This window comes from Myxine glutinosa, chromosome 8 (assembly GCF_964187855.1).
Source record: "Myxine glutinosa chromosome 8, kmMyxGlut1.1, whole genome shotgun sequence".
Taxonomy (NCBI): domain Eukaryota; kingdom Metazoa; phylum Chordata; class Myxini; order Myxiniformes; family Myxinidae; genus Myxine; species Myxine glutinosa.
In genome coordinates this window covers 134,482,881-134,495,149 of record NC_136268.1, presented here as the reverse complement: position 1 = coordinate 134,495,149, position 12,269 = coordinate 134,482,881, and the positions used below count along the sequence as shown (strand labels likewise).

The following is a 12,269-nucleotide window of genomic DNA, read 5'->3' as shown; positions in this document are numbered from 1 at the left end:
GGCATGCCCGTACTATATCTATATCTAAAATTATATCCCCCCCCTCTATTTACATGAAATGGTTTGGTCCAAAGCGAACGGCTTGCGAGTGGTGACAATCCCCCCCCTCTATTTACATGCAATGGTTTGGTCCAAAGCGAACGGCTTCCGGAGTTTGGTAAAGAAATCGCCATCGCGTGCACAAACGCGCAGGAAAGCGAATGAATCGCAAATTCGTTTTTATTAGTTGTAAAACATAGTTTAACGCCAACATAGTTTGCAAACGTGAAATAAATGAATACGCTCTCAAATGTGCCATCCGAGGCAGAGTGTGTCCGCCACGTTCGGCACACGCGATCGTTCGCTGCTCTCTGATTGGTTGAATCGTTTTTTGGACATAGCTCGGTAAGTAATTGTCCGATTAATATGAAACCTTGAAAAGGCACATCCTCGGGTCCCCAGCAATATACCTGGCAAGTTAAAAGTATATCGGACCCGTGGTTGTCGAGAAACAGCGGTCACAGACAAACAAACAAACGTACAGACGTACAGACGTACAGACAGAGATTACTGGAATTATAGATAGATATTGTTGCGAATATGGAATTTGGCCTCCATATCCGCTTGTAAATATTCCCCTATTTCTCCAATACTCCCCAACTTTCCCCAATCCCCCATTCCCTAGTCCCATTGCATGTAAATAACACTCAGTAGAGCCGACCTTCCCCTTATTCCCCCATTAAATGTCGTGCCCAGGTCCACCGCACCACACGTAGACAACTTTCGGACATCTTGCTAGTTATTCTTAATCTATGTCAGTTAAGGACTCGTTTCCATTAATTCTGACTCTTCGTTGCACCAGAATGTGATTATATGGCATCAGTAGTGAGTTTAGGACCTTTCCCATACCTCCTTCCATCTTCTTCCACAACTATAACAACAACAACAGAGGAGATGGGGGCGGCGCGGCGGCGCGGGGGGAGGATGCGTCCTCACACCGGCTCGGCGCTCCACGGGGTTACCAGAGGGGCTGGCTGTCAGCTCCTCGTCAAGGGCGGAGCCTGGTAACCCCCCCCCCGCACCCAATCAGAAGGGCGGACCGATTCCATCTGGGGCGGAGCTAACGAGCCGAGGGCGTGTCACTCCCCGCCGGATATACGCGGCCCCGCGCCGGATGTGACGTCAGATGCGCCCCGCCTGAGAAAGAACGTTGCCTGCGATCGCTGAGAGAGAAAGACCCGCCTGAGAAAGAACGTCCCCTCCGAGCGCGGTGACCTCCCCGCATCTTTGGACCGGACTGTACCCTGCTTTGAGCCAAGAGTGCACCTTGAGCCATCGCTATCTGCCTTTCCTAGCCATCAAACCCCGTGTGAGTCAGCCGTTGTCCCGTTTACCTGTCGTCTGTCCGGGGTTAATATAAGAGTGTGTCTAAGTGCCCGTCTTCCTGTGATATACCTCTAGCCCCTGTAATCTAACCTTTTCCGTACGAATATAATTGAGAATCGAAACATTGGTGTCTGTCATTATAATTCAGCCGTGTGTCTTCTTTTTCCTTATTGAGCCAGCGTGGCGCGGCTTCGTCAACGTTCGAGTACAATCGGGTAATTTGTGCGGACACGACGGCCATTCCGCTCGGCCCACCTTAACATCAAAGTCGTGTCTGTAACAATATATTCTCCGTAGGTGATTTTGTCTGTCTGTTGGACATCTGTCCAGGGGTGTGGCTTCCTCCGTTGAGAGAGTAGCTCCACCCATTCTGGAAGAGGTTTCAAAAACAAATATCCACCTTTTTATTTACTTGCATAGCTTTGAGGCCTGTTTTGTTAGGCCCCTGGTGTCTTGCTCGCTCACAGTTTTATTTCAACTCTCATTCGATATCTCATTTAATTTTTCACAGTCGCTAACATGGTTTTAGACTCGGTTGAAAAAATAGGGGAATAAAATCCAATGAAAGTTTCTGTTTATAGAACGAAATGCATTTTCAAAGGCCTATACCATAAAGGCCATTGACACTCTCTCATGCCATTATCTCCAATGTAACTCACCATCTCATTTCATTTTTATTGATGGTTTTAGATTCGGTGTCAGCACTAATTGAGAAAATTCATGCACACACGAGAAAATGTCGAGATATATAAAAAAAATCGTTGCACGATGTATCATACACCGCCCAAATATCTCAGATGGGAAAATGTCGTCATATATTAAAAATTCGCTTTTTCTTTTCCGTTAAGATATATTACTTTTCCGTTTGACGACAGTCGTCACAAAAACGTCAACAATGATGCCGACATATATTTCTTCATTCTTATTTCATTCATCATTATTATCCGAAAGTAAAGGTAATCCTGTTTAAACCATCCATTCATTCCATCAATCTTTTTTTTTTTTTCACGCCAGTTTTCAACATCGTGTTCACATCCAGAATGAATAAACAAACTCCATTTCACGTGTGCATGGACGTGTAATTCACATATGTAAAATAAATAAATAAACAGACGGGAAATTGCTGAGAGATATTTTTCCGTTCTTATTTAGATATATTTTCGTTCTTATTTTATAATCTATGTGCATGTACACTTTAAATAAGTTTATTTGAAATCTTTAATTTAAAAAATGTCATTTTGTATTCTGTAACGAAAAGAGTAACATTGGTTTTCCCGGGAGAGATAGGTGTTTTGTGATGTTCGTATACACCGCCCAAAAGACACATGTATGTGTGTGTGTGTGGATATGTGTGTGTGTGTGTGTGTGTGTGTGTGTGTGTGTGTGTGTGTGTGTGTGTGTGTGTGTGTGTGTGTGTGTGTGTGTGTGTGTGCGCGTGTGTGTGTGCGTGCATGAGAGAGACAGAATTGTGAGGAAGAGAAATGAAAAAACGAGATATGTGTGTATGACCCCACTCCCCCGTGTGTGTGTGTGTGTGTGTGTGTGTGTGTGTGTGTGTGTGTTTGTGGATGTATGTGTATGTGTGCATGAGAGAGACAGAATTGTGAGGAAGAGAAATGAAAAAACGAGATATGTGTGTATGACCCCACTCCCCCATGTGTGTGTGTGTGTGTGTGTGTGTGTGTGTGTGTGTGTGTGTGTGTGTGTGTGTGTGTGTGTGTGTGTGTGTGTGTGTGTGTGTTTGTGGATGTATGTGTATGTGTGCATGAGAGAGAGAGAATTGTGAGGAAGAGAAATGAAAAAACGAGATGTGTGTGTGTGTGTGTGTGTGTGTGTGTGTGTGTGTGTGTGTGTGTGTGTGTGTGTGACCTACTCTCCCCCGTGTGTGTGACCCACTGCCCCCCATGTGCGTGATGTGGGAGGGAGAGGATTTGAGCTCGTAAAGTCATATTTTACATGAGGTGTAATAACACATTTCAAACTGTATTTCCCATGTGCATGAACATGCATTCACATGTTATCAGAAGTAAATACATTGTGTGGATTACATTATTTGTGGATCTGGTAAATTGGCAGTAACCATTTTGTGAAACTGAATGTGCAGGTGCAGCATCTAACTCAATATGTTGAAATGTCACATGCATCCATGCCTGTGGGATTCCCACGGGTGACCCCACTAGTAAACAATAATAACCAAACTTGGTGGTGTAATTGTTAGAGCGTCCATTCCGAGTCTGGGAGGTCGGTGATTCAAACGACGTTTGAGTCATATCTTACAATTCGAAAATGGCACATGCTTTTTCGATGCTCAGCATGTAAAAGGATAGTGCACGGAAAATCACTACCAGATGGCATCGGTGGCGTGAAGGCAATTCCTCTTGGGAAATTCCTGGCTGAGTGAGGTTAGAAATGCGGCGCCATTGTTGTGACATCCCTGGTACCCAGAGTTCCCCAGGAAGTGACGGTATTCTCTCTGTGTTTGTCTCATCTAAAAACCTCGGTGGCTGTGTTTGTCTCGTCTCACAAGCTTGTTTTGTCTTGTCTAACAGTCATGTCTTGCGTATTGTCTGTGTATCCACATTTGTGGCAGCTCCACTACGATCTTAGATACTGGATATTTAAAAAAGAAATGTACTCACTTTTACACGTTTTTAATAACCATTCACTATCATCACTTAATTTTATTGACAATCCTTTTCACCTCTGATAATTATACATATTAGTGAGTGACCAAATATTGTTGCACAAAGTTGTGGAGAAAGAAAATGGTGATGCTAATTTTTGTGTTAATTTAGCTTTGTGCTTTCTGAATAGTGTTAACTTCGTGCTAGCATAAATGGCCCACAGAAGTGTAGTGCCATTATTTTCTACTAAACATTGATGAATGTGAAAGTTTAATTGCTGTTTATGAAGCTAGTGAAAGCATCGTTGTAGTTTGTTTATTGAGAATGCATTAGGTAATTTGAAAAGCCCCATCCATCAGTGTGAGTTGGATTACCATAAAATGGCTTTTTTTTCTTTCTTTCTTTTTCTCTCTCTCCTGCCCATGCCTGGCACATTCCGTACCTATTGGCATGTCAGATGGAGGAACACCCTCATGAATCTGTTGCATTTCACTGTATTGGACACTTCCTCTATGGTGACCGAGAGGAAGAGGTGAGTAAAGCATTTAGCATGTTCCATAATAGCAGTTCAATATGCTGTTCAAATTATCAATCTTGAAATTATATATCTTTCATTTTCATTCAGTTTTTGCAGTTTCAAACTGTTAGAATATTTCATGTCACAGGAAAGTGTAATCATATATACAGTGCCTATGGAAAGTTTACACCTCCTTTCAAAATTTTCACCTTTAGTTGCCTTATAGCCTATAATCAAATTGCATTAAATCAGACTTTTCCCACCTTTATTTACACATCGTAACTCACAACTTTCAAGTGAAAAATAAATTCTGCAAATATCAGAAAATGTATTTAAAATACAAAACTATAGAATTTCTTGGTTGGATAATTGTCCACCCCCCTGAGTTAATACTTGGTGGAAGCACCTTTTAACAGCAATTACAGCTGTGAGTCTGTTGGGATAGGTCTCTACCAACTTTGCACACCTTGATTGGGTAATATTTGCCCATTATTCTGTACAAAAATGTTCAAGCTCAGTCAAGTTGCATGGGGAGCGTTGATGGACAGCAATCTTCAAGGCATGCCACAGATTTGGGATTGTATTTATGTCGGGGCTTTGACTGGGCCACTCAAGAACATTTATATTTTTGTTCCTTAGCCACTACAGTGTAGATTTGGCTGTGTGCTTTGGGTCATTGTCATGCTGAAAGGTGAACTATCATCCCAATTTCAGGTTTTTTTTTTAAAGAGGGCAATAGGTTTTCCTCTAGGATTTTTCTGTATTATGCTCCATCCATTTTTCCTTTAATCCTGACAAGTGCCTCAGTCCCTGCTGTTGAGAAACATCCCCATAACATGATGCTGTCACTACCACATACTTTTTCCATGTGTTGCAGTTACGCCAAAGGCTGAACCTGGTCGAGACCTACAACAAACTTTCCAAAGTACCTTCAACCTTTTGGCTTGATCTTCTACATAAATACTTTGTTAAAGCACCATATGTCACGGTAAGTTTTTGTTTGTTTTTACTTTCTTGAAAAAAGAAACAACAAAAAAAAAAACTGAAATTCACATTTAAAAAAATGTTTGTGTTTTCTTGTATAAAAGTTTGACACTAAATTTCCAACAAAGAATGGTGATTCTAAACTTTTTAACGTTATCACAATACTTTTTAAAAACATTCTTTAATATGACACAGACAACTTCCTTTTCAATTCTGACATCACATTTCTTATTTTAACACCGTGGAGAAAACTCTGTCTGAGGCCTTGGAGAGACTAATATCCTACTATGAAGAAAACCACCTTCGCGCAAACCCAACAAAGACGCAAGTTTGTGCATTCTACCTCAGAAACCGTGAAGCCAAACGCCAGCTTAAAGTAACCTCGTGTGGTGTGGAGCAACACTGAGGCATTGTGAGCACCCTATCTATTTAGGAGTCACTCTTGCAACCAGCCCGACAACTGGGGAAATGCAACCAGCCCGCCAACTTGCGAATGTGCAACTGAGCCACAGACTATGCAACATATTCTGCAATGTCCATCACGAGAGGAACCCTGCACTGTTGCAGATCTTGCCGAATTCAACAAGAAGGCACAAAAATGTGTTGGTCCCGTCACTTCCGTAAGCTAAACGCTCTTTCACCTGCCTCATTCTCATCGACCCTCTCTGAAAAAATGTCCACTTCTCCCTTCGTTGACCTCCACACCCCTTCTGACCTCACTGACTACTACAACCACACTCTCTCCTCCTGCCTTGACCAACTTGCACCTATAAAAACCAAAACAGTTTCTTTCACCCATTCTGCTCCCTGGTTTACCCCTGAACTCCGCCTGATGAAAACTCGTGCTCGCCAACTTGAAAGACTCCGCAATAAAACAGGTCTCACAGTTCACTCCCAGGCCTACAAGGACCACATACAACACTATAAAGATGCCCTCTCCCGCGCCCGCTCCGCCTACTACTCTCAAATTATCCACTCTGGCTCCGGAAACCCAAAAGCACTCTTCTCTACAATAAACAAACTCCTCAGCCCCCTGAACACCACCACCCAGTCATTCACAATAGACAACTGCATCTCCTTCCTTTCATTCTTCCAACGCAAAATTGAAAACATCTACAACAGCTTGACCACCGCCGCACCCGCTCCCCCTCAAACCACCTGCCCCCCCTTATCCTGCCATCCCCTGTCTCAATTCTCCCCAGTCTCCCCTACTGACCTCTCTGAACTCCTCATTGGAATGAAAACTGCCACTTGCACTCTTGACCCCATCCCCTCCAGCTTTGTCAAGGCCTCCCTTCCTGCTCTCTCTCCACTTATCATTGCAACAATAAACTCCTCCCTGTCTACAGGCATCGTCCCACCATCCCTCAAAAATTGCTGCTGTTACCCCCATTCTGAAAAAACCTGGACTAAACCCTGACACCCTAAATAACTTCAGACCCATCTCCAACCTACCCTTTCTGTCAAAGGTTTTGGAACGCGCTGTAGCCACTCAACTCAAACATCACCTCTCTGCCAATAACCTGTATGAAACATTCCAATCCGGATTCCGCTCCAACCACAGTACTGAAACTGCTCTCCTCAAAATCACCAACGACCTTCTCCTCTCCTCTGACGCTGGCAACCTCAACATTCTCATCCTCCTCGACCTCAGCGCCGCCTTTGACACCATCGATCACACCATCCTCCTCACCCGACTTGAAACCACCTTTAACATTACCGGCACTGCCCTCTCTTGGATTAAATCATACCTCTCTGACAGACGTCAGTTCATCTCCATCAATAACTGCAAATCCCCCACTGCTCCCCTCCCCCAAGGTGTCCCCCAAGGTTCAGTTCTTGGCCCCCTCCTCTTCATCCTTTACCTGTCCCCCCTCGGTCACTTAATCCGCCGTCATGGTCTCCAATTCCACTGCTTCGCCGATGACATCCAGCTTTTCATCTCCACCAAGTCCATCTCCACCGCCACCCACTCTATCCTGACAAACTGCATCACTGAAATAAAATCCTGGCTTCAAATCAACTTCCTCAAACTTAACTGTGATAAATCTGAAATAATCATCATTGGCCCAAAAACGCTCACCAAGTCCACCCATAACTTTGCCCTCAACATCGACGGTTTCCCAGTATCCACCTCCCCTCACATCCGGAATCTTGGCATCATCTTTGACCAAACCATCTCCTTCGACAAATACACTAAACAGATCACAAAGACAGCCTCCTTTCACCTGAAAAACATCGCCCGTCTCCGTCCATCCCTCTCCTCCGTGGCTGCAGAAACCCTCATCCACGCCTTCATCACTTCCCGTCTGGACTACTGCAATAGCCTCCTTTATGGTTCACCCTCAACAATCACCAATAAACTCCAATACATTCAGAACTCCGCTGCCCGTCTACTCACCCATTCCCGGACCCGTGACCACATCACCCCCGTCCTTTACAAGCTTCACTGGCTCCCCATCTCCCAGAGAATCCAGTACAAAATCCTCCTCTTGACCTACAAAGCCCTCCATCACCTGGCCCCATCCTACCTGGCTGACCTCCTCTCCAGACACACTCCCACCCGCAACCTCCGCTCTGCTGGTACCAACCTCCTGACCCCCCCCATCTGGACCAAATTTAGATCCTGGGGGGACAGGGCCTTCTCCATCGCTGCTCCCACCCTCTGGAACTCGCTACCTCACACCATCAGAGACTCCTCCTCACTCACCACATTCAAAACATCACTCAAGACCCACCTGTTCAACACTGCATTCAACATTTAACCCACAGCATCTAACCCCTGACTATCTCCTCTCCTTCTCCCTCCTTTGTGCTTTGAATATTTCCCTATTGATTCTTCTTTTTTTTGCAATTGTCTTTATGTTTTGCTATGCATTATGTTTTGCACTCTGTCAAAGCGTCTTTGGGCTTCCTGAAAAGCGCTATATAAAATAAATGCATTATTATTATTATTAAAAATGTGTCCAGTTTTGGCTGGGCCATGTACAGACTGTCCGTGGGCACGATAAGAAGAAATCACATTTCTCTGTAATGGTTTTTTTTTTTGGTTTTTTTTTTTACTTTATAACATGTAATAATCATAAGAAACAAGAAAGAGCAATCAGATTGCAGATCCTCGCCAGGACATGTTTGTGAGGTGCATTTTGTGGGGTGTTTTTGTACATTCTTTCATTCTTTTTGTGCAACCCCACTTTCATCAGACATGCGTGACACATGGCATTCTCTTTGTGATACTGAATTCAGTACTGTATTGTATTTTAAATATATTATATATTAAATATATTATATATATTATATTATATAAATATATTATATATTAAATATATTAAATATATTAAATATATTAAATTTAGATCCCTGGTGTTGGGCTAGTGGCTAGGGTGCCGGCTTAGGATCCTAGGATCCTGGGTTCGAATCCCGGTCGATTGCTGAATTAACGCCAGGGGGGTTGACTCAGCCTGTCATCCTTCCGAGGTCGGCTAATTGAGTACCAGTTCACTGGTAATTCCCTGTTTGTCGTTAAAGGCGGCAAAAAGGGTTGGCGTCAGGAAGGGCATCCGGCCGTAAAACATTGCTTCAAAAAGGGGACCGAAAAACAACAACAACCACGGTCCCCGAAAAAGGCCAACCCCCGCTTTGCAGGGAAAAATGGCCTCTAAAGGTGTTTTTTTTATTTTTTTTTTATTGTATTTTAAATATGTATACTGTATATATTTTAAATGAGGCTGTCCTCTGGGTCTTTTGAGTCCCCAGGGTGTTTTGCATCCTCGGAGTCTTTTGGATTATAAGTGTCCTATGGCTCTTTTGGGTCCTCGGGGTCTTTTAGGTCTTCATGGTCTTTTGGGTCTTTTTGGGTCCTCGGGGTCTTTTGTGTCTTCTGAGTTCTCAGGGTCTTTTGGGTCCTTGGGGTCCTCTGGTTCTTCATGGTATTTAAGGATCTTCAGGGTATGTTGGGGTCTTAGTGGTCTTAAGTGTCCTGAGGGGTCTTCAAGGTTCTTCAAAGATCCAATGGGTCTCAGCAGTCCAAAGTGTTGAAAGGTACATTCCGATAGTACATAATTAATAGACGTACATAATTAATAGACAGGATGCCACTGACTTCAAACAGTACGTAATTAATAGACAGGATGCCACTGGCTTCAAACAGTACATAATTATTGATAGATATATTGTGAACTCACATGGCTGGAGAAGATAATATAGTAGGGTTTCTTCTTCAAACAATAGCAAGTTCTGGTTGCCAGACATGTAAGACACGTAAGTAAGACCAATCATATTAAAATTTTAAACACGTAATCCGCTTTACGACTACTACATTACTTTGAAGTTCCACATCGATTAATGAAGCGGTTCAAGAGATATAATAAAATAAAATAAATATTTCAATCCAATATGGCCATAAAATTATGTATACACAATTATGTATACACAATAATGATACCCAATAAACCATCAAATCATGAACACAGCTTGGTATACAGAAGGCACGCGGAACATATGTGTGACGTTTCGGTTAGATCTGTTCAGCTGTTCTAGAGGATTGGCTTTTTAAAGTTTTATTCATCAAAACATCATAGCCGCCAAACCATGTTACCTATAACGTTATGCTCAGGGAACTTTTTGTTCGTCATTGGTATGCGATCATGCATGTAATGTTTTGCCTCGATCTGTTTATCCGTTTTGGAGATAAAGGGTTTTTAGAGGTTTTTAAGGCTTTTGGGTTAAAACAAATATGGTGGCTGAACCACGTGACCGATGATGTCATTATTATTTTTTTCTCCACCAATTTATCCCCAGATGACGCTCAAGGCATTCATCTTAATCGGATGAAGTTTTGTACTTGTCGAAATATGACGTCATAATGGAGGCACCTATGACATCATCATTAACATATGTTATTCCCCATGGAGATTTCTTTACAATGAGCCATGTCTCATTTTTTTCCTACGCAGCGCTTTCGGAGATATAGAGGTGCATAGCTTTTTCGGTTTTTCCAAGATGGCGCCTGTACCATGTGACATATGATGTCATAACTATCATAAAAAAATTATTCCGGTGGAGGTGCATCTATGGTGAAATTTTCCTGTCAATCAGACCAACGGTTGCAGAAAAAAGCGTACTTATGCTGTGCGGACAAATAGACAGACAGACAAACAAACAAATGAAAAATCGGTCACAGACCGAGGACTTGCCGGAATGTACTTTTTTATCGGCCATTTTGGACAAATATGGCGGCCAAACCACGTGACCGATGACGTCATCATTATTTTTTTTCTCCACCAATTTATGCCGACATGGCGCGCAAGAAATTGCATCTTGATCGGATGAAGTTTTGTACTTGTCGAATTATGACATCATAATGGAGGAACCATCATAATGGAGGTTCCTCCATTGACCTCCATTGGTCAATGGAGGAACCAATGACATCATCATTAACATATTTTATTCCCCATGGAGAGTTTTTTACAATGAGCCATGTCTCAATTTTTTATATTCAGCACTTTCAGAGATATAGAGGTGCAAAGTTTTTCGGTTTTTCCAAGATGGTGGCCGAACCACGTGATCGATGACGTCATCATTATTTGTTTTTTCTCCACCAGTTTATGCCGTCATGTTGCTCAATAAATTGCATCTTGATTGGATGAAGTTTTGTACTTATCGAATTATCAAATTATGACGTCATAATGGAGGCCTTGGGCAGAGAGAGTTAAAAATTGGGCACAGTCTATTCCAGGGCAAGACAAATATGTGTGTAAAGTTTGGTGGTTCTACGTGCAACGGTGTAGACGTAGTACTGCGGACAAACAGACAGACAAACCAACCGATCAACATACTTGCCGGAATCTTTTCCGGCAAGTAACAAACAAATGGACTCGAATGCAATACCCTCTCCTCTGGCAAGGGTAACGAATTACTGAAAATTCAATGTGTGGTTTTAGGAATGGTTACCTTCTGTTAAAAAATGTTTTGGATGCATCAAACTTGTCGATCAGGTCATTTACATCGCTTCTTATAATGGAGCATACATATACGGTTATGTATGTATACTTGTGACCAAAACGCTATCTTCTTCTTCAAATTTCATCTCCAATCCAGGCTTGTACTTTTAAAGAGGTGTTTGAATGGGACCAGAATACTTTTGTTGTTTTAATTTTGGGCAGCACAAGTGCCCTAACGTTCTGTTTTGGAATGGTAAAACTTTGTCATGAGTAGAACCTAATGTTTGTCTACATTTATTGAAGAATAATTTTTGGATCTATTTATTTTCTTCCCTCTACCTCTCTATAGGTGGTAGGACAGCCAAGCCAACAACTTCAAGAAGAGATGGCACAGATTGAGGCATTGAGGTTGGTATGTCAACGTGAACAGCTTGGACCACAAGGATTGATTGACTGCTCTACATGCCTACAAAAAGCGAATAAAGACAATGAAGTGAGAATGAAGTGTTATTATATTTTTCAATAGCATATTCTGCTGTTATTCTTCATTACAGCAAATTAACTTGCAACAAAAATTGTATTTGAACTGACAGCCTAAATATCATTGTTCATTCAAATATCTAAACATCCCTTTCCTCCTCATATTATTTTTATGTCTATACAATTATATTCCTTCCCCACCATAATCACATCATATTTTTCTGACATAGTCGAAGGCTCGTGGAGAGCTGCAACACAAATCGTGCACATGAGACGACATCGGACTTCAATCCGGACAAACACAGCCACTGAGCTTGTGGGAAATTATGTAAATGCTTGGGGCACTCTGGGTCTCTA

General features: G+C 42.4%; 1 protein-coding gene across 3 annotated transcripts in view; it reads left to right on the top strand.

The window, feature by feature from the left end:
• The window catches only part of LOC137432927 (uncharacterized protein C05D11.1), a 199,295-nt gene that overhangs the window by 118,829 nt on the left and 68,197 nt on the right, over nucleotides 1–12,269 (top strand). For all 3 annotated transcript variants that reach the window (XR_010985599.2, XM_068125243.2, XM_068125244.2), the window contains 3 exons: nucleotides 4,447–4,521; nucleotides 5,384–5,494; nucleotides 11,782–11,925. Coding sequence is in view for 2 of the 3 variants with exons in the window: in XM_068125243.2 (XP_067981344.2) it covers nucleotides 4,447–4,521; nucleotides 5,384–5,494; nucleotides 11,782–11,925 (330 nt within the window). In the remaining variant the exon portion in view is untranslated. The remainder of the gene's footprint in view (nucleotides 1–4,446; nucleotides 4,522–5,383; nucleotides 5,495–11,781; nucleotides 11,926–12,269) is intronic.